This window comes from Poecilia reticulata, chromosome 12 (genome assembly GCF_904066995.2).
Source record: "Poecilia reticulata chromosome 12, P_reticulata-male-v2, whole genome shotgun sequence".
Taxonomy (NCBI): Eukaryota; Metazoa; Chordata; class Actinopteri; order Cyprinodontiformes; family Poeciliidae; genus Poecilia; species Poecilia reticulata.
This window is the reverse complement of record NC_088841.1, coordinates 30,007,025-30,028,653: the sequence shown is the minus strand read 5'-3', so window position 1 is coordinate 30,028,653 and position 21,629 is coordinate 30,007,025. Positions and strand designations below refer to the sequence as shown.

Sequence of the window (21,629 nt, the reverse complement as noted above, 5' to 3'; positions counted from 1 at the left end):
GTGATCAGATAACTGTGTAGGAAAGAGTCTGGATCGTACATTATGAAGCAGAGGAGGCGATCAGGGTGTAGTGCAGAGCATCCACAGGTCCGGTGGTTGGCTGCCTGCTGCTGGACTCGGTCAATAGTGATGGGTTTGCTTTCTAGGAGGAAGAGGAGAGAGCAGCCATCCAACCAACACCAAACTCTGTGGATGTGACACATAGAGCATATTTTTGTCCAGTCTTATCTGCTATGATGGAGTACAAAAATAAAAAGATTTTTTTAAAAAGATGTAAGAGAATATAGTCAATATTACAAGAATAAAATGAAAATAAAGTAATAAAACAATCATAATAATTTAAAATAATATGAGAATAGTCGTGAAAATAAAGTGATATAAAGATAGACAAAATAATGATAATAGTCGTACCATTTTGAAAATGATATAAGAATAATAAGAGAAAAGTCATACGACTTTATTCTTGTATTATTTGAACTTTGAGTTTTCATTATGCTAAGATTCTATTCTCATAATTTTGACTTCATTTTATTTTTATTTTCTTATACTCTGCAATCGGAAACATTTAAATAACTATGTACATTTTTTTGTATTATATTCTGTATTTTTAAGACATTTTTGTAGCTCCACAGAAGCTACAAAAAACCCAAATTTGAACCTTCAACTCATACCAGCACATTTTCTCCACTCGTGCATAATGACGCCTATAAAGTGTTTAAAGATTTAAGTATTTAGCTCATGATCTCTGTAAATCCAGCAGATTTGTGATGACATGGTGGGATGAGAGAGAGAGAGAGAGAGAGAGACAGACGGAAGATGATGTCAGTATTTAAAACTTTAAGCACCCACATCATCTCAATCGACCTCTTCTCTCTTAGTGTCGCGTCTGATTTGAAAGCAGAGGAAATGATTTCAGACAGGATGTTTTAAGGTTTCTGTTGGTCTGGTTTACTGGATGTTTGTAGGAATGCATCCGCTCTGAGCGATGAGCATGTTGAACCACCTCAGGGCTCGGAGCAGGAGTCTGTTCTGCAGCTACAAGCCCGGCGGACAGATCCACCAGGTCCAGGAACCGATCGATCACCTGGACCTGATCAGCTCCTTCATCAAGCCATGGAACTCCATGCAGGTCGGATCATTTAGGATTTAACTGCTGATTTAGTTTTTGGTTTTTCTCTTTTCTAAAGCAGGAAAATCAAAACCTTACATTGGATGTCAAAATTCTTCAAAAGTCTGTTAAATATTTAGGTTTTTGTTTCTCAATTCGACTGAAAACAAATAATTTTGCTGTTTTTTTTGGTTAGATTTACTGTTGTGGTGATTAGTTTTGTTCTTTAAAATTCTTTATCAATTTTAAGCTTTTAATTGCAGAAAAGCATTAGGGTCTCAAAATGTTAACATTTTGCTCAGAATTTCTTAGTTTAAAAAATTAGATTTTTTTTTTCTTCAGTTTTCCTGATTCTCTCCCAAATTTATTGATTTATTTAAACGTTTCTTGTTTTTCTTTTTTCTCGTGTTTTGGGGAACTCATAACATTGACGTTCCTGACAGATATTTTATTGTCAAACAAGATAAAGATCGACCTGTTTAGCACATGCAGCTGTTTTATTTGTGGTGGGGTTTCTCTTCCTTCCTCAGTATGACACTGCCACCACCATGTTGATGAATTGAACAACCAATTATTAATTAATAAATGGGAAAATGTGTCACCAGATCAGCCTTACATGTCTGAAAGTGCTGAATTTTCATGTTGATGTTAGGAGGATTTATTAGCTACAGATGCATCCTTTCTACAGAGAATGTGCCGATTTTTATCCAATTAACCCCTAAACGATTAATCGTCAGACTAATTGATTAATCACCAGACAAATCAATTAATCAACAGAATAATCTGATACCCTTCAGTCTTTTACTTGCAGGTATTTAAATGTTTGTCTAACCTATGTTGTTTCCTCCAGTTCATTGGGTTAATTCATGATTCTGTAAGGATTAACGTTTCACTGCACTTTTGTTTCGTTCTTGTCGAATGTTTCCTCTTATGCAGGACCTGAGCAGAGACATCTACGACCTTTATGCCGAGTACGAGCGCGAAGAGGTGGAGGACCGGCTGCCGGTGTCGCCGTCTCGCGTCCTGATGTCTCCAACCAAACACCTGACCCTCAACATCAACGTTGGAGGAACGGTACTAGAAAATCCTGCAGGAACACTGCTCAACTGGTTTCTACTTAAAAAAACAGAACAAACTATTAATGATATAAAAGTTATTGGAATAACAATAATAGTAACAAGTGTTACTTTTATGTCAAGGCTTACTACTATAATTATTGATATATTAATTGTAATAATTTTATTATAATTATTGTTGTAAAAAATAATACAAAAAAGCAAAAGAAAAGTCAAAGTAATATAAAAATTGAATAAGAAAGATAAAGTAATAAATAAAACAGTATCGCAAAGTAGATTAAAAGATTAACATATGTAAAATCAAAGTGATAAAATATTGTATTACATCACTTTTTATTATTGTTACATTCATTCTATTTATATGGTAACTGATAAAATTATATTTTGACCAGATTTTTTTTTCTTTGATTTATCTTTTTAAATCTTTTTTTAAATCTTTTAAATTTACTTTCACTTTTAATGTTAATGTATAACTTCTATTTTCTAAATTTTTTGCATAACAAATACTTTATTTCTTGCACTTTTGTTATCCCATACTTGCCAACTGAATTACAGATGTCTACCAGTGGAAATTGCAGTTGTATGGTTCAAAATACTTTAATTTAGTAATTGTGACTCAGAGAAGCTCAGTTGTTCCAACATTTTCATGAATTTTTTAATCTTCTTCTCCCAGATTTACCTCCTGCCGTACAGATTAGCCGCTCGCTACCCAAAGACCCGGATCGGCCGTCTGGCCACGTACACGGACCACAGCAAGAAGCTGGACCTCTGTGACGATTACATCGTCCAGAGCAACGAGTTCTTCTTTGATCGAGACCCAAAAGTTTTCCACAACATTTTCAACTTCTACAGGTCAGATGAAAGACAAAGTGCTTGTTATAGATCTACGCTTAACAGAAATGGAGCCAAAAATTGTACTCAAGTAAGATTAGCACTACTTCAACATGTTATTACTCAAGTAAAAGTAAAAATCTATTTGGTAAAAAGTCAAATTATCATTCATTCAGTATTTAAAACTTTAGTGAAAATTTAGGTATTTTAAGGATCAAAATTACAATAATTTATATAAGTTTAAAAAAAAACTAAATTAGGCAAAATAATTTTTTTCCAAATCAGTTTCTTAAAATCTTAAAAAACTTTCTGGTGAATTTTTGGTTAAAACATACGGAAGAGGATTAGGGCCACTGGGAAAAAAACAGTTCTGAGTTTAATCTCAGAATTCTGAGTTTAATCTCAGAATTCTGAGAAAAAAGTCAGAATTCTGACTTTAAAGTCAGAATTCTGAGAAAAAAGTCCGAATTCTGACTTTAATCTCAGAATTCTGAGATTAAAGTCAGAATTCTGAGTTTAAAGTCAGAATTCTGACTTTAATCTCAGAATTCTGAGATTAAAGTCAGAATTCTGACTTTAAAGTCAGAATTCTGAGTTTAAAGTCAGAATTCTGAGAAAAAAGTCAGAATTCTGAGTTTAAAGTCAGAATTCTGACTTTAATCTCAGAAGAGTTTAAAGTCAGAATTCTTACTTTTTTCTCAGAATTCTGACTTTTTTCTCAGAATTCTGACTTTAATCTCAGAATTCTGAGATTAAAGTCAGAATTCTGAAATTAAAGTCAGAACTGTTTTTTTTTTTCCAGTGGCCCTAATCCTCTTCCGTAAAAACATGTTTGTTTTTCATTCAGTGGGTAAAAAATCCAGAAATTTTACTCCAGTAAGAGCAGAGATACTTCATAATACTCAAAGCACAGCACAGTAAAAATACTCCTAATGTACATTTTTTCAAAAGTTACACATGCAAACATAATTGAGTAAATGTAACTAGTTACTACACAGCCCTGACAGCCGGTTCTCACCGGTCCAACAGAACCGGAGTGCTGTGCATTAAGGAGGAGTTGTGTCCGCATCACTTCCTGGAGGAGATCCACTACTGGGGCGTGAGGATCAAATACACGCATCGCTGCTGCCGCATCTCGTTTGAGGAGCGGCAGGACGAGCTGAACGAGCAGCTGAAGGTCCAGAAGGAGCTGCTGGCCGAGGTGGGTCCAACAGAACCTCCTCGAACTGCAACAGCTGGCAGCAGCTGCACTGCGAAAACACAAAGCTACCAACAGTTTTTGGTCTAGTTTCGAATCCAAATGTCTTAGTTCACCTGAAATAAGACAAAACTTTTAAGCAAGAAATAGGATCTTGATTTGAGCCAATGATTCCTTAACATTTATGAAAAATTACTAGTTCAAATGAGCCGTTTCAAAAACCCTTCAAATGTAATGTCACAAATCAGAAGGCACCTCTCTGTTACCTAGCAACCCCAACTAAGCTTAGCATGTTACCTAGCAACCCCAACTAAGCTTAGCATGTTACCTAGCAACCTCAGCCAGCTTTAACTTTGTATGCTTTGTACATTGGCAAGAAAAATTTGCTTTTTAAAGTCAATAATTCCCTAAATTTTATGAAAAAGTTGTAGTTCACACAGCAGACAGATGTAAACATATCGTTATCGATCGTTCTGATTTTTCCACCTTTGTGCCATTTCCTTCTGTGAAACAAAATTACACCCACTAAATTTAGTTAGCAGATAACTGAACGGCCATGTTGCATTTTATCCAACTTTTACTTCAGTGATGTGAAACATGCGTCATAGTTCTGCAGAAGAAGCCAGACGCAGTAAATTCAGACATAAACCATGGCTAAAGCTAGCTGACGTTAGCATTAGCCGATTCACGATAACTTTAAAATCCATCCTTAGACGGTGGCGACCATTATTACTCTACTTTCCTCTGTTCACATAGAAGTCTAATTGTGGTTGTTTAGTTATTAGCATAAACAACGAGATTGGATTTTAGCAAACAATAACGTTGGAGTTTGTGTGCTTTAGGCAAGATTTAAATATTTGTAGGATTTGGGGATGTTTAACGTGTAAAACACTTGAATTAAATGAGGAAGCGTCACTTTGCCATCATCATTAACAGCAGGAAACCTTAAAGAGCAGTAAAACCAGAGTATGAATAGAATAATGTTCCAGTTATTCATCTTTATTTTTGCTGGTGATTTATTTTCCACCTGAGGTTTTAAGTCAGTAATCTGCTGCCTGACCCCGAGTCTATCTGACCCACATGATGCCGTCGTCTTGACAGATGGGCAGCAGAGTAATCTGCTTCTTGGCCCAGATTCAGGCAGATGTTTCCCTCACTGACGCCGTCGCTTTGTTAAAGCACACAGAAAAGAAAGATAACCAGAGGAAACACAAACGGCAGATTTCATTCAGTTCTTTCATGAAGGCAAAAAAAAAATTAAAATCTTGATTTAACTGGGTTTAAACTACAATTTTATTAATCAAATTAATCAAACTCAGACGTGATTATTGTCTGATAAAAATATCTGAGTTTTGATTTTTATATTTTACAGTGTTTGATCTGAATGTTTGTGTAAAATGTTGAGATAAAAATCAGCTTTTTATTATCTTCAGAGGCTGGAAGTGATGGATGGATGGATGGATGGATGGATGGATGGATGGATGGATGGATGGATGGATGGATGGATGGATGGATGGATGGATGGATGGATGGATGGATGGATGGATGGATGGATGGATGGATGGATGGATGGATGAACGGTTGGATGAACGGTTGGATGAACGGTTGGATGAACGGTTGGATCCTGATAGAGTTAGTCTCTCCGCCCTGCAGCTGGAGCTGGAGGAAAGCGACTCCATGTTTGATCACATGACCTTTGGCCCGACCCGGAGGATGATCTGGAACCTGACGGAGAAACCGTTTTCCTCCATCACCGCCAAGCTGATGGGCGTGGCCTCCTCCTTCTTCGTGCTGGTCTCCCTGGTTGCCATGACGCTCAACACCGTGGACGAGATGCAGTACAAGGTTCGGTATTTAAACCCAGAGGGAAACGGTTCTGGACCGGTCCCGTCTCACCCGCGGTTCTGACCCGCTGCAGACGCCGTCGGGCCAGCCCAGCGGACGGTTCTACGGCGAGGGCATCGAGACGCTGTGCATCACCTTCTTCACCCTGGAGTACCTGCTGCGGCTGGTCTCCACGCCGGACCTGAAGAGCTACATGCGCAGCGTCCTGAACACGGTGGACCTGGTCGCCATCCTGCCGCACTACCTGCAGATGCTGCTGGAGTGCTTCGAGGACGAGGACGTCCACCGCCACGCCGGGGACATTGAGACCGTCGCACGCGTCGGCAAGGTAACGCCACAGCACTCCACGCTGCATGCTAACCCGCTAATAGCCGAGCTAATGTTCTTTTAGCATTTTAGCTAACTTTGAAAACATTTAGCGCACTTAGCTTCCCCTTCATTCTAAAGCGCTAATTGTCTGTTTTGTAAACTTCCAGCTACACAAAGTTTGATATAAGATATAATTTGAATTGAAGTTAGCGCTTTAGCAATGGATTCCGGTCTATTCTGTGTTGGTGTAGCATTTTGACATTTGATTAAATAACATGTTGGTCCACTATATACCATGCTGGTTTAAAGATTTAGCTTTAGAATTTAATAAGTACAACTTTGGTGAAGTAATTTAGCATTAGATTCAGCTGAATATCATATTGGAGTAGCGTTTTATGTGAGCTTCAGCTAACTGCTATGTTGGCATACCGCTTTAGCATTATCTTCAACTAAATACGTACGATGTTGTTGTAGCGATTTAGTGTTGCCCATCCTAAATAATGTGTTGTTGTGCTTTGATGTCAGTTTCAGCTAAATGCTAAATGTAGCATTTAGCATTAGCTTCCGATAAATATTATGTTGACGTATCGGTTTAGCATTAGTGGAACTATTGTTTATGTTTAGCGCTTTAGGGTAAATAAAGCTAACCTTTTAGGTAGCGGTGTCCTCCGCCGATGCTCCAGGGTTTTGTTGAATTGTGGATCTTCTGTATTTTTTCTCCAAGGTGGGTCAAGTTCTGAGGATCATGCGTCTGATGAGAATCTTCAGGATCCTGAAGTTGGCCCGTCACTCCACTGGGTTAAGAGCGTTTGGGTTTACGCTGAGGCAGTGCTACCAGCAGGTCCGGATCAAACGGTGTGAGGACCAGGCCTGGTTTGGTTGATGTTGGTGATTCACATCCTGCCGTGTCGCTGCAGGTGGGCTGTCTGCTGCTCTTCATCGGCATGGGGATCTTCATGTTCTCCGCCATGGTGTACAGCGTGGAGCACGACGTCTACAACACCAACTTCACCTCCATGCCTCACGCCTGGTGGTGGGCCGTTGTGAGTCCACTCTTCAAGGCTTTGTCTAGACCATTAGATCGCAGTCACCAGCTGGATCAGAGGCGGCTTCACTTCCAGGTTCTTCTTACTGTAGGAAGAAGGAAAGTAGGACATTTACAAGCTGTGAAGGAATTAGGAGACAAAGAAGGAAAGGACAGTAGGAAGAAAGGAAAGAGATAAGGAGGGAAAAACACTTGCAAGGAATGAAGGAAGGAAACCAGGAAGAGAGGAAGGAAGAAACAAGGAAAGAAAGGAATACGAGGGAAGGAAATAAAAAATGAAGGACACTTGCAAGAAATAAAGGAACGAAGAGAACTAGGAAGGGAGGAAGGAGACAACAAAGGAAGGAGCAAATAAAGAATTAAGGCAAGGTGGAAGGGAGGAATTAGGAGACAAAGAAAGAAGTTGTGGAGGAAGGAAGGAAGGAAGGAAGGAAGGAAGGAAGGAAGGAAGGAAGGAAGGAAGGAAGGAAGGAAGGAAGGAAGGAAGGAAGGAAGGAAGGAAGGAAGGAAGGAAGGAAGGAAGAGCAAAATTAGATAAGGAATTCGGGGAAGAATGAAATAAGACACTAGCAAGAAAGGAGCAATACAAGGAAGGACAGAAATAGTGAAAGAAGGAAGAAAACTGGGAAGAGAGGAGGGAATAAGCAAAGGAGACACCAGGAAGAAAGAAAGGACACTAGGATGAGAGGACAGAGGAATCAATGAAACTTTGTTCCCTTAATAAATGAAGTTGTTTAATTTATTAAATGATCCAAATACATTTATGATAAAATACTTTTCAATAGAGAAATAAAAGTAAACCAGGACGTCTCCTCCTGTCTGCCGGTCCAGGTGAGCATCTCCACGGTGGGATACGGCGACATGCTCCCAGAAACCAACCTGGGCCGCGTCTTCGCCTTCGCCTGCATCTCGTTCGGCGTCATCCTGAACGGCATGCCCATCTCCATCCTCTACAACAAGTTCTCCGACTACTACACCAAGCTCAAGTCCCACGAGTTCGCCATGGTCAGCAGGGCGCGGGGGAAGGTCCGCTTCATCAAGAGGGCCGCCAAGCGCTTCGCCGACTGCTGCGACGACGTCGCTCAGCTGAAGCAACCAGGAGGGCGGCGGTTGTTGGTCGCCAACGACTAAACTCCAAAAACTGAGCCTCCATCCATCAGCTGTACCTGCCTGTCGTACCCTGGAGGAAACAAACGCACACAGACAACCAAAACACTGTAAATTCAGCTTTGTTGCTGCAGCGGCACTGAGCTGGACTGTTATGGAGCGCCAATAGAGTCTAAAATTAACACCAATAATTTAGATTTTTCAGCCTGTAATAACAGAAAAACATGGTTGGCCATTTTTCAAAGGCATATTGTCACTAAATATTTAGTTTGAAGCTAAATATGTAAACTAAATATGTAGCTCAAACTAAATATTTAGCTTGCTAACAAAATGGTTAGCTCAAAGCTAAATAATTAGTATCAAAACAACTAATTAGGTTAGAATTAATATTTAGCATTTAACTAATTAGACTGATAAGTATTTATTTCCAAGAAAGAATAATTAGTAATCAAAATATTGTCTTTGACGCTAAGAATTGAGTTTGAAGCTAAATACGTAGTTTGAAGCTCTGGATGTTGTAAATTAGTGCTTATGGTGAAATTATGACTGAAAATGAATCAGGACTAAAGGGCTAAATAACCCAAATTATTGCTGTCAAGTTTTGACTGTAAATTTAAAAACGCTCCACAATTCTTGAAGAGTTTTTGGATTTTTCCACCTGGATGTTGGAAATGTTTTGACTACAGGACTTCATTTCTGTTTGGGTCAGACAAAAGCAATACTGGACACATTCTAGAAAAACCTTTGATGTAGCATATTAACTAATAATGTTCTGTTTTTCTGTATGTAAATGAAAGTAACATTATAAACAGACAGAAAATATAACTTCTACAAAATCTTTAGTCCTTTTCATTGTTTTAGAGAAACTTCACTGTGGATTTGTGGCACACATTTCTGCATTTAAATATAGAATCTGCCAAAATAAAAAAAGACCAAATGGAGGAAGTAAATTCAAAACAGTGCCATAAATTTTAGTTTTTAATATCTCCAGTTATTTGTGGTATATTGGTTTCACCCTCAGAAACCAACATTTTTACAATGTTGGAAGCTTTTTGAGATTCCCAACAATATTTAAATAAACATTAATGAATAATAATAATAATAATAATAATAATAGGACTCTGAACACAAAATATCTCAATTTTTATTTTATTTTCAGTTAACATTTATCACAATATCGCACCAAAAAAAGAAAAAGAGGCTGAACCAGTCCACAAACTGGGCAGTGTTGGTGTTATCGTTGAAAGGTTTGGGTTTCATGCTCCACTTTGATGAACCCACATGAATTTGTGTCATTTTGTACGACACGTCTTTAAATTAATGAACCAGATCAGGATTAATAGCTGAAATCTCCAAAACGTCCCCGACTTTGTCCACTTCTCGCGTTGTCCTCCATGTCTTGGATGGTTTATGGTCCAAACATCTGCAGTCCATTTATAATTATAAAAACCTGAACAAATCCATCTACTTGTTCAGGTTTTGCAGCAGGATTTCGGCTCCTTTATGGCCGTCGATTCTCTGGAGCTCAGGGATGATGGCTGTCAGCGCCGCCTTCACCTCAGCAGCCACAGTCGTGTCACAGCTGTTCAGGAGGCTGCAGAAAGAAAACAGACATCAACACAAAACGTTAAAAAAGTCCTGAATTAAGAACCTTAGGAGCACCACTCATTTCAGCTGTTTGTGAGCATAAAGTTGTTCTGATGGTGTTCACACATTCCAGATGTTCTCCATAATCACATCAGTATGTTTTGCGTTTTTAATTATTTGCGTCATCGAACTCTGGGGTAAAACAAGTTGGAAATATGCGAGTTGTAAGGAATTCACTAAAGCAGAATTTTTTTTTCTTTTTATGAAGAACATGCGGATGGAATATTCAACAATGAAACCACTTGAAACTGGTTATTTAGTCAATTTTTATGCCTGAATTAACGTAAAAAAAAATTATAAAAAATAAAATCTTTCTTGTTTTTGTTGTCAATGAGATTTAACATTAATTTGCAATTATTAAGCTTACCATTGCACACACGATTAGGGTAAATTTTGATAAGATGCTAAAAAGCGACACCAGGCACTTAAGGAATATAGCAGATTTTAATCTGTGGTATGTATTTTCTTAATGCCGCAAAATAAAAAATATTGAGGTCTCTATTGTAAATAAGCTGTTGTATCTTAATGAGACAACCTGTATAAATAAAAGGTTAAAAAATCAAAGAAAAATTCCTTCACTGCACAGTCCAATGAATCCCTAGACTTTTTTCTGCAACATGAAGTCAATGCTACAAGTTGAATTTCAACAGTCATTGGTTTTCATCCTGCAGCGTTTCAGGATAACAACACATATTCCATTAGTGTTGATGTAAATAATATATCTATAGATATATATATAGACCGAGGGGCTAAAAGGCTCTGTAATATATTAGAGAGTTTTGGTTTAACACAACATGTCAAACAAGCAACACACACTCAGGGACACACACTGGACCTGGTTATCAGTAAGGGTGTGAATATTTCCAATGTCTCTGTAACTGATATTGCCCTGTCTGATCATTTTGCTGTTTTCTTTGACAGTTCTTTATCTGTTAACCCACTTGGACAAACAGCTACTATCACAAAACGTACTTTCACAGAAAACACAGCAGAAACATTTAATCAAATCTACTCTTCTTCCTCACTCTTAAGTTATAGTGACGTAGATAAGTTGGTGGATGATTTTCAGTGCAAACTTTCAGATATCATTGATTACATTGCCCCCACTAAAGTGAAGGTTGTGACTGGTAGGAAGAAATCTCCATGGAGAAATGCACAAGTAGTTCAATCTGCAAGACAACTCTGCCGTAGGGCCGAACGGAAATGGCGTAAAGGTCAACTGCACGTTTATTATGACATCTACAAGGAAAGACTACGTAACTATCACACAACACTGAAACATGCGAGAGAAGCTTTCTTTGCAGATGTCATAAACAAAAACATTAACAATGCTCGAGCTTTATTCGCCACTGTTACAGGCTCACAAATCCTCCAATGACGTTACCACCTGAACTTCAATCTATTGCCGCCTGCAACAAGTTTTCCAGTTTCTTTTCAGAGAAAATTCAAAAGATCAGAGGATTAATCTGCTCATCCACTCCAAAGACAGTACTAATGCTGGGCCCAAACAAAACAAATGCAGGAAAAATGACCCAATTTCTACTACTAAATTATAAAACCCTAGAAGAAATTATAAGTCAATTAAGCTCCAGTTCCTGCTGTCTGGATGTCCTACCCACACATTTCTTTAAGAAAGTCCTGCCTGTTGTTGCTAATGATCTGATTCAAATAGTAAACTCATCGCTCTCTTCAGGTGTTTTCCCCCAGGCTTTGAAAACAGCAGTTATCAAACCACTTATAAAAAAGAACAATCTAGACAAATCCCTACTGCAGAATTACAGGCCGATCTCCAACCTCCCATTCATCAGCAAAATTATTGAAAAAGCTGTTTTTAAGCAATTAAATAACTTCCTAACAATAACAAACTGCTTTGACTCCTTCCAGTCTGGTTTTCGTGCTCACCACAGCACGGAGTCGGCCCTTGTAAAAGTGTTCAATGACATCCATATAAATACAGACTGTGGGAGAACCACAGTGCTGGTTCTGTTGGACCTCAGTGCTGACCATGACATTTTACTGAATCGACTGGAGAGTTGGGTCGGGCTCTCTGGTACAGTGCTCAACTGGTTTGAATCTTACATAAAGAACAGGGATTTCTTTGTTTCAATTGGAAACTTCTCATCAGAGAGGTCAAAGGTCACATGTGGGGTACCCCAAGGTTCAATCCTAGGACCCCTTCTTTTCAATATTTATATGCTCCCACTGGCAAAGATTATAACAGGACATAGGATTAGCTACCACAATTATGCGGATGATACACAGCTCTACATCACGATGTCACCAGGTGACTCTGAACCCATCCAATCACTGAATAGATGCTTAGAACAGATCAATGTGTGGATGTGCCAAAACTTTCTCCAGCTAAACAGAAACAAAACTGAAGTTATTATCTTTGGACCTAAAGAGGAACGAACTAGAATCAATGCACAGCTTCAGTTATTACAACTAAAACCAGCGATCAGGCCCGAAACCTGGGAGTAGTGATGGACTCTGACCTGAACCTTCAGAGCCACATTAAGACAGTCACAAAGTCGGCCTTCTATCACCTGAAGAACATCTCTAGGATTAGAGGACTTATGTCTCAGCACGATCTAGAGAAACTCATCCATGCGTTTATCTTTAGCCGCATTGATTACTGCAACAGCGTCTTCACAGGTCTGACTAATAAATCAATCAAACAGCTGCAGCTGATCCAGAATGCTGCTGCTCGGGTTCTCACTAAAACCAGGAAGATAGAGCACATAACACCAGTTTTAAAGTCCCTACACTGGCTCCCTGTAGCTCAGAGAATAGACTTTAAAATACTGATGTTAGTTTATAAATCTCTGAACGGTTTAGCACCACAATACCTTAAAGATCTGTTATTACTGTACCAACCATCTAGACCCCTCAGATCTTCTGGTTCTGGTTCTGCTCTGCATCCCCAGAACCAGAACCAGATGAGGAGAAGCAGCATTCAGTTTCTACGCACCACAGATTTGGAACAAACTTCCAGAAAACTGTAAAACAGCTGAAACACTGGGTGCCTTTAAATCTCAACTTAAAACCCACCTGTTTAGAGTTGCTTATGGCTAAATTAGGGTTAGAGTGCGGGTTTTGATGTCTTCCATGTTTTTATGTCTTTAATGTTTTTAATTTTTTTTTTTTTTTTTTTTTTCTTTCTTTTATGTATGGGGAAGAAAGTGAAAAATGAGGGTGGAAAACGATGAAAATTAAAGTGGAATGGAAATGGAATGGAACCAGTTAAAGTCCGCGGGAGGGCAGACTCCTCTAACTATAAGTTAGTTAAATTCTGTGTGGGACGGCGGCGTCCTCTGGTAAGGGAGTTTGTTTTTTTTTATTTTTATTTATTTTTTAATTTTCTCTCTTTCTCACTGTTTATTTCTGTTTTTATTTTAATTATGTAAAGCACTTTGAAATGCCTTGCTGCTGAAATGTGCTATACAAATAAAATTTGATTTGATTTGATTTGATATATATATATTTTTTTTTAATCTAAAGTAATCATTTGATTCAAAGTTACATGGTCAATATAGATGCACAGAATTTATTTATTTTACCATACTTGACAGTCACTCATTTTCATTCTTTCGTTGCCGAGTGTCGCTAAAAAGCATCGAACCTCAAATTAGACATAACTTTCAGAATTTTGATAATGTGTGGAAGACATTAGTAAACCGAAATATAACATTTTTATTTGCACAAGTAAATACTATTTACAGTGGTTAAAATCCATTAACCACGAGTAGTTCACCCTCTGACCACTAGATGGCATCAAAGCACTTTTAATAGTGTATGCATAGTATGAGAGGCTGATTTATGAACCAGTATTTGTAGTATTCACAACAAAAGAGATTTGGAGCTAATTAGCATCACCAGTCCATAAAGGATAAAATCACTTTATATGCTGATGATATTTAGACACTCCACTGTAGCGGATGAACCTGAAAGAGCATCTGTAGGGACTGTGTGCTGTGGTTGCCATGGTAACCCACTAACAACTGAACCTGACCAGCTCGTTTAGCTTAAATCCCCAGGTGTTTTATTTGTGTTTCAAGTATTTTTTTTTTTTAGGTTCGAAGTGTTAAAGCTAAAATGTGTCAAAATGTAAATAAGTCAGATTTAAAAAGCCTGAAAAACATAAAAACTCATTTTACAGACAGATGTTAAATCTCAGTGAGAACCAGCAGAGCTGAGCATGAAGCCGACCTGCAGAGCACCATGGCTCCCCGGTTGACCTGGACCCAGCTCTTCATCGTCTCCGTCCCCACCGTGTCCACCAGGATCCTGCTGAAGCGCTCTGTGGGGACAGAGACATCGGAGAGGACAGAGACATCAGAGAGGACAGAGTCATCAGAGAGGACAGAGACATTAGAGAGGACAGAGTCATCAGAGAGGACAGAGACATCAGAGAGGACAGAGTCATCAGAGAGGACAGAGTCATCAGAGAGGACAGAGACATCAGAGAGGACAGAGTCATCAGAGAGGACAGAGACATCAGAGAGGACAGAGTCATCAGAGAGGACAGAGTCATCAGAGAGGACAGAGTCATCAGAGAGGACAGAGTCATCAGAGAGGACAGAGTCATCAGAGAGGACAGAGTCATCAGAGAGGACAGAGACATCGGAGAGGACAGAGACATCAGAGAGGACAGAGACATCGGAGAGGACAGAGACATCAGAGAGGACAGAGTCATCAGAGAGGACAGAGTCATCAGAGAGGACAGAGTCATCAGAGAGGACAGAGACGTCCTGCTGGTCTCACCCTCCCTGCCGTTCTGGGCCAGCACGGCGTCCTGCTCGATGAGCCACTTCAGCACCAGGTGTCCTGCTGGGTGTTCGGCCATGTGGAGCTGCAGCAACAGAACCAAGAAACTACTTAGAACCACAAGTTGTTTTTCAAACTGATCTGCTGCCCACCGAGTAAAGACTTCCTGTTTATAATCAGTTTGTTTCCTGTTCATTTTTATGACCTTTTGGACCTTTCAGTTCAGCACCGCTGGTTTTTAACCGACCTCGTCTCCATGGAAACGCTGCTTTCAGCACATTTCTGTATAAACATTATAAAGTTCACAAGTGAAACTCTGAGATGTTTCATGAAACTATGGGAGGGAGGGAGGGAGGGAGGGAGGGAGGGAGGGAGGGAGGGAGGGAGGGAGGGAGGGAGGAAGGAAGGGAGGGAGGGAGGGAGGAAGGAAGGAAGGAAGGAAGGAAGGAAGGAAGGAAGGAAGGAAGGAAGGAAGGAAGGAAGGAAGGAAGGAAGGAAGGAAGGAAGGAAGGAAGGAAGGAAGGAAGGAAGGAAGGAAGGAAGGAAGGAAGGAAGGAAGGAAGGAAGGAAGGAAGGAAGGAAGGAAGGAAGGAAGGAAGGAAGAGGATCATCAGCTGGACTCAGTTCAAATGTCAGAGATGTTCCTGCTGGAACTGGTTTTTATTCAGTGGTATCAGAGTAAATGGGGCTCCATTTATAAACTTTTCTCTATTTTAGGTTTAAGTTGTAGAAATAAAATTAACTTTATTAATTTCCTCCTCAGTGCGACGCAGCACTTTGTGTTGATCAACCCAATAAAGCTCGGACGTTTCCTCCCATTATGGGATGTCACTGTTGCCATAACAACAGAAAATGGGCCTGAAACCGGTTCCCCTCACCTGTCCCTCGACGCCTCCCGGTACCAGCTCCTGATTGGCCAGCTGGGCCACGGCCGTCATGGCGGGCCGCAGGTCGCCGCACGCCGACGCCAGGATGTCTCTGACGGTGACGCTGGCCGCCTTGTCCGTTACCATGGCAGCGGCGTTCAGGCAGAGATGATCCAAAAGCGGCGGGGAGGCGGCCTCCAGCAACTCCCGCCGCCGGATCGCCATGTCCTTTTTACTGAGCAGAACCAGAACAGGCAGAGGTCATTAGAGGTCACTAAACACAGAACTCTACTTCCTGTCTGTGAAGGACTAGAGGCTTTTATTGTGAAAGTTTTAGAGTAAATCTGTGGAGCCCAGCAGAAAAGTCCAAACATCTGGAGACGACCCACAAACATCCCATAATATTCTCAACACCCTGTCATTTATTATGACTTAGTTTAAGATATGGACGATTATCAACATCGATGCTTTTATTTGTGTTTATTTTTATTTAAAGAGAAGAGGAAGGAGCCGAGGAAGGAAAGGAAAAAAGGAAACGATGACAGAAGAAAAGGAAGAAAGGAAAGAAAAGGCAAGGAAAGTAAGGATAAAAAGAAGCAAGGCAAATAAAGACAGAAAGGAGGAAAGGAAAAAGCACAAGGAAGGAAAATCCAAGGATGGAAGGAAAGAAAAGAAGGACACAAGGTGGAACAGAAGGAAGAATCCAAGAAAGGACACAGGAAAGGGAGCACTGACAGGAAGAAGGACACGGGAGGAAAAGAAGCAAGGATGACAAAATGGAAGAAGGACAGAAGGAAGGAAGATAAAGAAGCAAAGGTAGAAAGAATCTTAACGGACTGGGAACACGTTGATTTAATCTCACTAAAGTTTCACCCAGATTCATTATATGTTATAGACCTATCAGGAGCTTTTATTGTGAAATGACAGGAAGTGCTGGTTACCTGTGTGCGTTGCCGTCTCCTTGCTCCAGCTGCTTAACGATGTCCGGCAGCATGTGGTTGGGGTTTCTGGGGCTCAGCAGGTACAGCAGAACCTTCTTGCCGTGTTTGTTTCCGAGGACCTCTGGCAGGACGGACAGCAGCTCCTGCAGAGAGCAGAGCAACGATTCAGCTTCCTCCCGGAGGAACAAACCCGTTTAGAACGGCTGATTACAGGACAAACGTTTGTTTCTATTGGAAAAAATACGTAGAAAAAGAGCTAAAAAGAGGTTTGACAGATTCTTACTGCTTGTTTTTTTTTAGCAAACTATAGTTTGTAAAGTTATATTTAGTTTTGTTTTCTTTTTATTTTACCAAAATAAAGTGAATCTGAATGTGAACCTGGACGTACCGACAGAACCGCCTGTTTGATCAGCTTGGTGTCATCCACACAGTCGAATATGGCCAGGAGAACCAGGTGGCCAAACTCCCCCTGCAGGACGAAGAGTTCACCATCATCATCATCTTCACCATCATCATCATCCTCAGCTGAAGGTTTGATTCGACTACTAGCAGAGACGATGAACTCACCGTGGCGAACTTCACCATGTAGGTCTTCATGGTTTTTATAATGACTTTTCTGTCCTGAAAAACAAAGAAAATCCTTTAAAGCTGCAGTTTGGAGGAGGGACTTAATGCTGTCAATCAACCTCATGTACTTGTTGCTAAATGTGTTAATGGAAAAACAACTCAGCAATACAGGAAAACAGTTTGTCCGCCTTTATCAGTGGCTATGCTAAATAGCATTAGCATTCACAACAGGTTCCGCCTCCCGGCTCTGATTGGTTGTTTCCAGTTAGCGCCCAGGTCCAGCGTTTTGCACAGCTGAATGGTTACCATGGAGATTAAAGGATTTCCCAAACATGCATGAAATGCAGATATATAGTGAAATCCCAGATAATGATAACGGTAAACATGGACTGTGTCTATATAAGAATATTAAAGCTGTTGGCCCTCTGAACCCACCTTTGCGGTTCCGTGCCACAGGCAGTGCATGGCCACCCGGGCGCCGTCGTGAGTGTGAGCCATGTAGACCACGGCCTCCCTGATGGACTCGATCATCTCCTGCTCAGAGTCACAGCAGGCAGAACAGAGGAAATACAACATCATGCGAATATCCTGCTACACTGGAAACAAGACAAAACTAACTAACAAGTAACGTTTAGGCAAGATGCAGGAGCTTGTTTTAAGTGAATCGTTTCTTAAAGTGACACAATTGAACAAAATTTTTTAAGAAAATGAGACTTTAGTTGCTTAGTTCTGCTTATTTTCATCCTTTCAGAATAACTTGTTTTACATCCTCTGTCACTTTAAATCCAAATAAACTCACAAGACCTTTATTTACACTGGAAATACACCAAAATACTTTTATGTTTTTACAGGAAGATGGCGGCGCTCACCGATCTTTGCTTTTCAGGTGCGAACTGGAAGAAATCCAGAAAGACTTTATGGACCACAGAATGCCTGATGACCTGTTCTCTGTCAGAGACACACAAACAGTCAGTCCTGCTCATTTTCTAAATAATAACTAAAATTTAATGTGTTGTTTTTTAGTGCATATGCTTTTACTTCTGCGCCAGCGGCACGATGACCTGCTTGGTCTCCTCCATGATGTTCCCCAGCTTCTCCGGGTTCGCAGCCAACACCGTCTCAATGGTGTTGCACTCCAACGACTGGAAAACGAGCAGAGCGGATCGGTTAGCACAGCTGGAGCTCATCGCTGACCGCCAGGAGTGTGTTTGTGTGTGTGTGTGTGTGTGTGTGTGTGTGCGTGCGTGTGTGTGTGAGACCTTGCAGATGGCAAAGGTGTTCCCGTACAGCTCGCTGGTGATCATCAGCCTCTGAGCGAGGATGGCCTTGTCGTTGTAGGCGTACTCGACGATGCTGGAGGCGGAGGCGTGGCGGAGCATCTTGCGAATGTGACCGCTGAACAACTGGATGATGGCGGCCACCATCTCCTTGTTCCTGAGCGGGAAAGAACCAGGAGAAGAAGGAGTTGGGTTTTTTAAGTCAGCTGGTTCCGGCTGGGAAACGGCCGCCCCCTGCTGGCCGTTTCCTCTTCTCAGCTTTAGAGGAACTTTGTTTTCTGCCATCGGAACAGAAGGGTCCAACCCAACTCACCCATACATCAGCAGCTTCTTCACTATGTGTTTCCCGTACGGCGACTTGGACATTTCGAGGATGCTGTCTGCAGAGAGCGACAGAAATGAATCGGTTATTTCATTTCATTATATTTTATTTTAGCGGGTCAGAACCGGCGCCTACCTTTCAGCTCCTCAAACACCTCAAATCGCTGCTTCTCGTTCCCGAACTGAATGAAACACTGCAGGACTCGCACCGAGTCGTGGGCGAACGCCATCTGCAGGCAGAGGAGCGCCGTCGCATCAGAACAACGGAAGAGAGAGAAATCAGTCTGAGCTGCAGCGTCAGCACGCTGATCCCTCAGGTCGTAGGGTTTCCATAGAACCTCGGGAGGTTTTATGGACTCTTCAGAATCACTTGAATTTCAGAATGACAGTCATTTCTCAAGATCAAACTAGTTATTGCCACAAAATGTGACCTACTTTCATGACTTGGATGAACTTTGTCACATCATATGTTTACAATTTTGGTCATCCCAGTCATAAAACATTAAAGCAAAAAAATATGAAGCAAAATCAGATCCTGCTGTTTGTGAGTCTGACAAGTCGTCAACAGGAATTTGTGTCACATCGATTTTGCAGTTATTTTAGTGATTATCTTACATAATTTTTTTTGTTGTTTTGCAGTTGTTGTTTTTTTTTGCTTTTTCAAACAACCAACCTGCTTCATCTTCCCTCGGATCAGTCCACGGAGCTCCTTCATCAGCTTCGTCTTCTGCTCTGTGTCACATTTCTTCCTGTTGACCCAAATATCAGCCATCAGTTGGAATCAGGAGGAAACCCAGCTGACCTTTGACCTCCTCTCTGAGAACGCCATACCTCCGGAGATTCCCCCACACTGCTTTGCAGCGGCTGATGATGTCGAACATCTCCTTCCTCTCCGCCTGCTGCCGGTTGTTCTTCAGCTCTCTCTTCTTCTCCAGTCGCTTCTTCTTCAGCTCTTCTTCTGTGGCTGGCGGCTTTTTGCTGCTCTTCTGCCTCTTCGCCGCCGGACCTGATCGTAGACGCAGACACGACTCAAATGCTGTCGTCCAACAAAAATAAAACACAACAACAAGGATGTAAGCTCACCGCCGCCCCCTTCTGGCCGTTTCCTCTTCTCAGTTTTAGAGAAACTTGGTTTTCTGCCATCGTTTGGTTTTCCTGGTCTGCTCTTCTTCTCTGTGTTCTTGTACGGTTTGAAGGGTTTTTTCGCTCCAGGTTTCCCTCCGAATTTGGTTCCAACTGAGTCTGGAATGAGTCTACAAGCTGAAGCCCAAGTATAAGAGTTTAACTCCTGTTAATGTGACACACGTCTCACCTTTTCCTTTTCCTTTGAATGATGGTTTTCGTCCAGCCTGAGAGGAGAACGGTTTTTGGGGTTTGGCTTCCATGTTGACGTGGGATCCAAGGAAATGCTGACAGGAAACCAGGAACAAAATTCACCTGCAGGTTCATCATGTAAACACAGTTTAACCCAAAGCAACAGATGACTGAAGGAATGTTTCACTGGTTCGGGTTTAATTAGCCTGTTAACTTGTTGGCTTAGAGACGGAATCATTCAATCTGGATCTCAGGAAGAGTTTTGGTTTTAAAGTGTAGAGTTCTTGTAAATAAATAAAACATCTTCAAATTATATCTTTTTTCTGTTCCAAGAAATGAGATAGACGTTTAAAATGTTACATTTCTAAGGTTTTCAGCTCATTTTAAAAACATTCTTTAAATTAGAAACACAGACTTTATGGTATATTTCTAGGAAGTAATTTAGATGGATGGAAAATCATATCAACAGTCTTCAGTCAGAGGACTCTTCAGATTTGTTGTAAAACTGACTGCTACAGGAGATCCTTCCTGCCCAAAGCGGCACCATTCACAACTCTTTGAAATACTTTGATACCACGAATCACTTCAACATTTAATTTCCTTTAGTGATAAAATATTTTTCGATTAAATATTTAAAGAGCCACAACATGCAGTTTGTTTCACTTCCTTTAACTTTATTCTCATCGCAGATCGTCTGAGCAGAAAATATTTCCCGTTTTAAACAGCTACATCCACAATATACATTTGAATATTTATCAACAAATAACATTAAGAAGTAGAGACAAAAAATAAATATTGATTTTTGTCGCTGTGTCGAAGCATAAAACTAAGTAACGTCTTTGATTGAGAAATCCATCGGTAGACATCAACACTTTGAATAAAATCGTGTCCTATAACCACATTGTGCTTCTTCTGTCGCTTTCTAACCATCAGTGTAAACACAGAGAATAGTTTACGACATATTACAACTGAAAATAACACATTATTGAACATTTTCAAGGAATAACTTACAGTTCAGCTGCACGACACGTTGTTTCAACTCCGTCCCATGCGTCTTGTTGTCGTTCCGGTTTACGACAAAGCCGTAAGTCATGTGTCGTTGTCGTAAAATGTGTCTACCTTCATAGAAAGAGAGTTTAAAGCTTCCATTCTGCTTTTGTCATTTGTTTGTACGCTTTAATATTCTAAAATGCGCCCAGATAACGATAAAAGTGCCAAATCCAACCCTCTTTCCCCATCCTGTATCTTTATTTCTGTTGGTATGAAAGGAGCAGACTAAAATCTAAAAATATTTATGTATTATGTTTAGAATGTTTTTATCAAGTGCAATATTGGTTCATTTATTTTATCTATGCGAGTTTTTTTCGGTTTCAGTGTCCGGGTTTGTCTTTTTCGTGGAGAACTACATTA

General features: G+C 40.5%; 2 protein-coding genes across 3 annotated transcripts; one reads left to right on the top strand and one right to left on the bottom strand.

The window, feature by feature from the left end:
• The first annotated feature begins 886 nt into the window (after window positions 1–886).
• On the top strand, window positions 887–10,497 carry LOC145554011 (potassium voltage-gated channel subfamily V member 2-like). Its single transcript, XM_081613230.1, has 9 exons — window positions 887–1,129; window positions 2,045–2,182; window positions 2,858–3,036; window positions 4,045–4,216; window positions 5,867–6,058; window positions 6,132–6,386; window positions 7,092–7,208; window positions 7,285–7,410; window positions 8,244–10,497. Exons 1-9 carry the CDS (start codon window positions 986–988, stop codon window positions 8,541–8,543), a joined length of 1,623 nt encoding a protein of 540 aa, XP_081469356.1. The 5' UTR covers window positions 887–985; the 3' UTR covers window positions 8,544–10,497.
• Window positions 9,653–21,348, bottom strand: LOC145553993 (pumilio homolog 3-like). Of its 2 annotated transcripts, none has more exons than XM_081613213.1 (18): window positions 21,231–21,348; window positions 20,218–20,342; window positions 19,989–20,147; window positions 19,737–19,911; window positions 19,579–19,654; window positions 19,042–19,135; window positions 18,898–18,964; window positions 18,567–18,741; window positions 18,346–18,449; window positions 18,177–18,255; window positions 17,743–17,841; window positions 17,308–17,361; window positions 17,129–17,209; window positions 16,741–16,883; window positions 15,812–16,034; window positions 14,931–15,018; window positions 14,376–14,466; window positions 9,653–10,113 (listed from the first exon to the last, which is right to left on the bottom strand). In XM_081613213.1, the coding sequence occupies exons 2-18, from the start codon at window positions 20,288–20,290 to the stop codon at window positions 9,984–9,986; spliced, it is 1,911 nt and encodes a 636-aa protein (XP_081469339.1). In that variant the 5' UTR covers window positions 20,291–20,342; window positions 21,231–21,348; the 3' UTR covers window positions 9,653–9,983. The 2 variants fall into 2 exon arrangements, with proteins under 2 accessions (XP_081469339.1, XP_081469340.1); XM_081613214.1 differs by having other exon boundaries at window positions 20,218–20,314; window positions 21,231–21,323.
• Window positions 21,349–21,629: the final 281 nt, after the last annotated feature.

Coding starts and splice junctions, on each gene's coding strand:
- LOC145554011 (XM_081613230.1), top strand. CDS start 986: ATGAGCATGTTGAACCACCTCAGGGCTCGGAGCAGGAGTCTGTTCTGC. Junction 2,183..2,857: donor ACATCAACGTTGGAGGAACG/GTACTAGAAAAT, acceptor TTCTTCTCCCAG/ATTTACCTCCTGCCGTACAG. Junction 3,037..4,044: donor AACATTTTCAACTTCTACAG/GTCAGATGAAAG, acceptor CCGGTCCAACAG/AACCGGAGTGCTGTGCATTA.
- LOC145553993 (XM_081613213.1), bottom strand. CDS start 20,290: ATGGAAGCCAAACCCCAAAAACCGTTCTCCTCTCAGGCTGGACGAAAA. Junction 19,655..19,736: donor GTGTGGGGGAATCTCCGGAG/GTATGGCGTTCT, acceptor TTGGGTCAACAG/GAAGAAATGTGACACAGAGC. Junction 16,035..16,740: donor GGAGACGGCAACGCACACAG/GTAACCAGCACT, acceptor GGTTCTGCTCAG/TAAAAAGGACATGGCGATCC.